Genomic DNA, 2,303 nt, shown 5'->3' with positions numbered 1-2,303 from the left:
ACAAAAAACTCGAGCTGACTAACACGTAAAATTATTACCACTGTGAACGTTTTTTAATGTTCTCGAAATCAGTTCAATTTCTTTTGTGGGTTTACAAAAGCCTCTTTTGTTTCAGGTACGGAACCCTAAACTTGCACATGAAACACAGCAAGAACACTTTCCATAAATTACCTTTCAAACAAAACGAATAATCCAAATTGGTTCATCCGTTTAGGAGCTACGATGCCAGACACACATAGCGGCCAAACATATAACCCTCCTTTTTGGTTTAGGGGTTAATAACAATTAACTTAGTTAATTGTTGACACATTATTATTTATAAAAATTACACTTTTTGGTTTTTTTCTTCAGACTATATGCTTAGAAATTTAAACTTTAAAGATTTGCACTCTTTTCATCGCTTTTTTTAGGAGAGTATATACAGGGTGGGTCATTTTAATATATAATGGCTAATAGCTCGTTTTGTAGTCAACCAATCAAAAAATAACTTAACAAAAGTTGATGGGGGCGTCATGTTCTGACATCAGATTGGACCTAGATCTTCGGATTTCTTTATTAGCCAATTTAGATCCTAAACGGTAAGAAATAGAATAATACTTTAATATAAAAGTTTGATTCTCAAAAAAAACCTAGCTTGTTTCATCTTAACCTTTTTACCGAAAATCGTCAGTTTTTGGAGGAAATGCGACTTAAAAATATGATGCCCGAGCTATTAGCCATTATATATTAAAATGACCCACCCTGTATACATCAAAATGTAGGTATTAAAATAAAGAAATGACTGAGCTACATCCAAAAACTTAAACTTTTCACCTTAAATCCACCTGATGTATCACGAAATCAATAAATTTACAACAGTTAGTCACATTTTGGGTGTTGTCATCACATATAGTTCTAAGAAATTCAACTAGATTACCTCCCGGACATAGGACAGTGGAACTAAGAGGTTCACTGGACTTGATCATAAAAGATATCCCAAAAATTTGTTTAATACGTGTATTTTATTTATCATTAAAATGAAACATCACATTACAATTGCGTTGAAAAAATTAGAACAATCTCTGAACTCTTAATAACACATTACAAGAGAGTTTTATATTTAATATTAAGTAAACACTAAAAACTATAACACTGCTATATATAAGAAGAAAAAAAAAAGAAATATGGAGTGGTGGGGGAGTAGCAGGCAAGTCTCAATCAAAATCAAAATAAGAATAATAATTTAAGAACAATACGTGAGATATATTAAATAGACAATCGATTATTTACGATAACTATATAATTATGAGATACTGAAAAATGACGGAGCTTACTAAAAAAATGATTGAAGCTCGCCCAAACACACAACTAGAAAATAAAATAAAAAAATTCCCTAACCCACGAAACAAATAAACATACCATATTTTTAAAAATGAGATTTATCCTTTTTATTAGTAAATATTATTTTGAAATTGTTATTTTTTATTTTTTTTTTAAATTTTAATAGAATATATTTTTTAAATATGCGAATATATAAGTAAAATTTCTACAAAGAAATGTTGTACAACATTGCGACATGATCTGGTGGTAAACCTTTTGGTAGCACTGGACTGGTTGGACGCAGAGGTGTTAATCCAAGAAACATGAATGTACGCACCAATGCGGCACGATCTGGTCGATCAGCTGGGAATAATACAATGACATATTGACATCCAAGTTTTTCCTCAGCATATTCGAGCATTGCAATAAATGCGTCCCGGGAACCCGAAGCTAGGGAGCCCGCTGGCAAAGCCACAATTAAACGTCTTGGGTTTTGTAGTAATACTGCTTCCCATTTACCACCACCAGTATGAACATCAGTTCCACCCCAGACTAGTCGCAATCGCACAGCCGCGCCCCCCTGCTCATCAGGACCACCACAGAGGCCCTGTACCCAGAGATGAACGGAAACATTCGGCGTCACTAGTGCTGGCGGCAGAGCGCTTCATCATTTCCCTATTTTTAATAAAAAATAAATAAAATTAATTAATTGCTTAAGAAAAAATTGAAAGTGTTTGTCATTAATTAAAAGTGCATATACTTTATTTACTCTCAACACAAATTATCCTGTTTTCGTCTCATCAATTATGGAAGACGTTTTATTCAAGCCACTCAATACTATAAGTCGATATTAGTCTCAAAAATAGATCAGAACTCTGACCTGAATGTCACTCTTAAAGTCAAATTTCCGAAAATTCTAGCTTTTTCCAAAAATTTTCTTTCGCATGTAGTCAGGAATCTAATATACATAGAACTTTCTTTAACAGCACTCGCCCTAAGGTATA

General features: G+C 33.0%; 1 protein-coding gene across 1 annotated transcript; it reads right to left on the bottom strand.

The window, feature by feature from the left end:
* Window positions 1-982: 982 nt before the first annotated feature.
* LOC123300854 (ornithine decarboxylase antizyme 1) lies at window positions 983-1,974 on the bottom strand. The gene is given in 2 exon segments (XM_044883511.1): window positions 983-1,889; window positions 1,891-1,974. Coding segments are annotated over 2 exon segments (444 nt in total). The 5' UTR covers window positions 1,971-1,974; the 3' UTR covers window positions 983-1,525.
* Between the last annotated feature and the right edge of the window lie 329 nt (window positions 1,975-2,303).

The sequence above is a fragment of the Chrysoperla carnea genome, chromosome 5 (assembly GCF_905475395.1).
Source record: "Chrysoperla carnea chromosome 5, inChrCarn1.1, whole genome shotgun sequence".
NCBI classification, from domain to species: Eukaryota; Metazoa; Arthropoda; class Insecta; order Neuroptera; family Chrysopidae; genus Chrysoperla; species Chrysoperla carnea.
The sequence above is the reverse complement of the archived record's forward strand: the minus strand, read 5'-3'. Positions and strand labels throughout refer to the sequence as shown.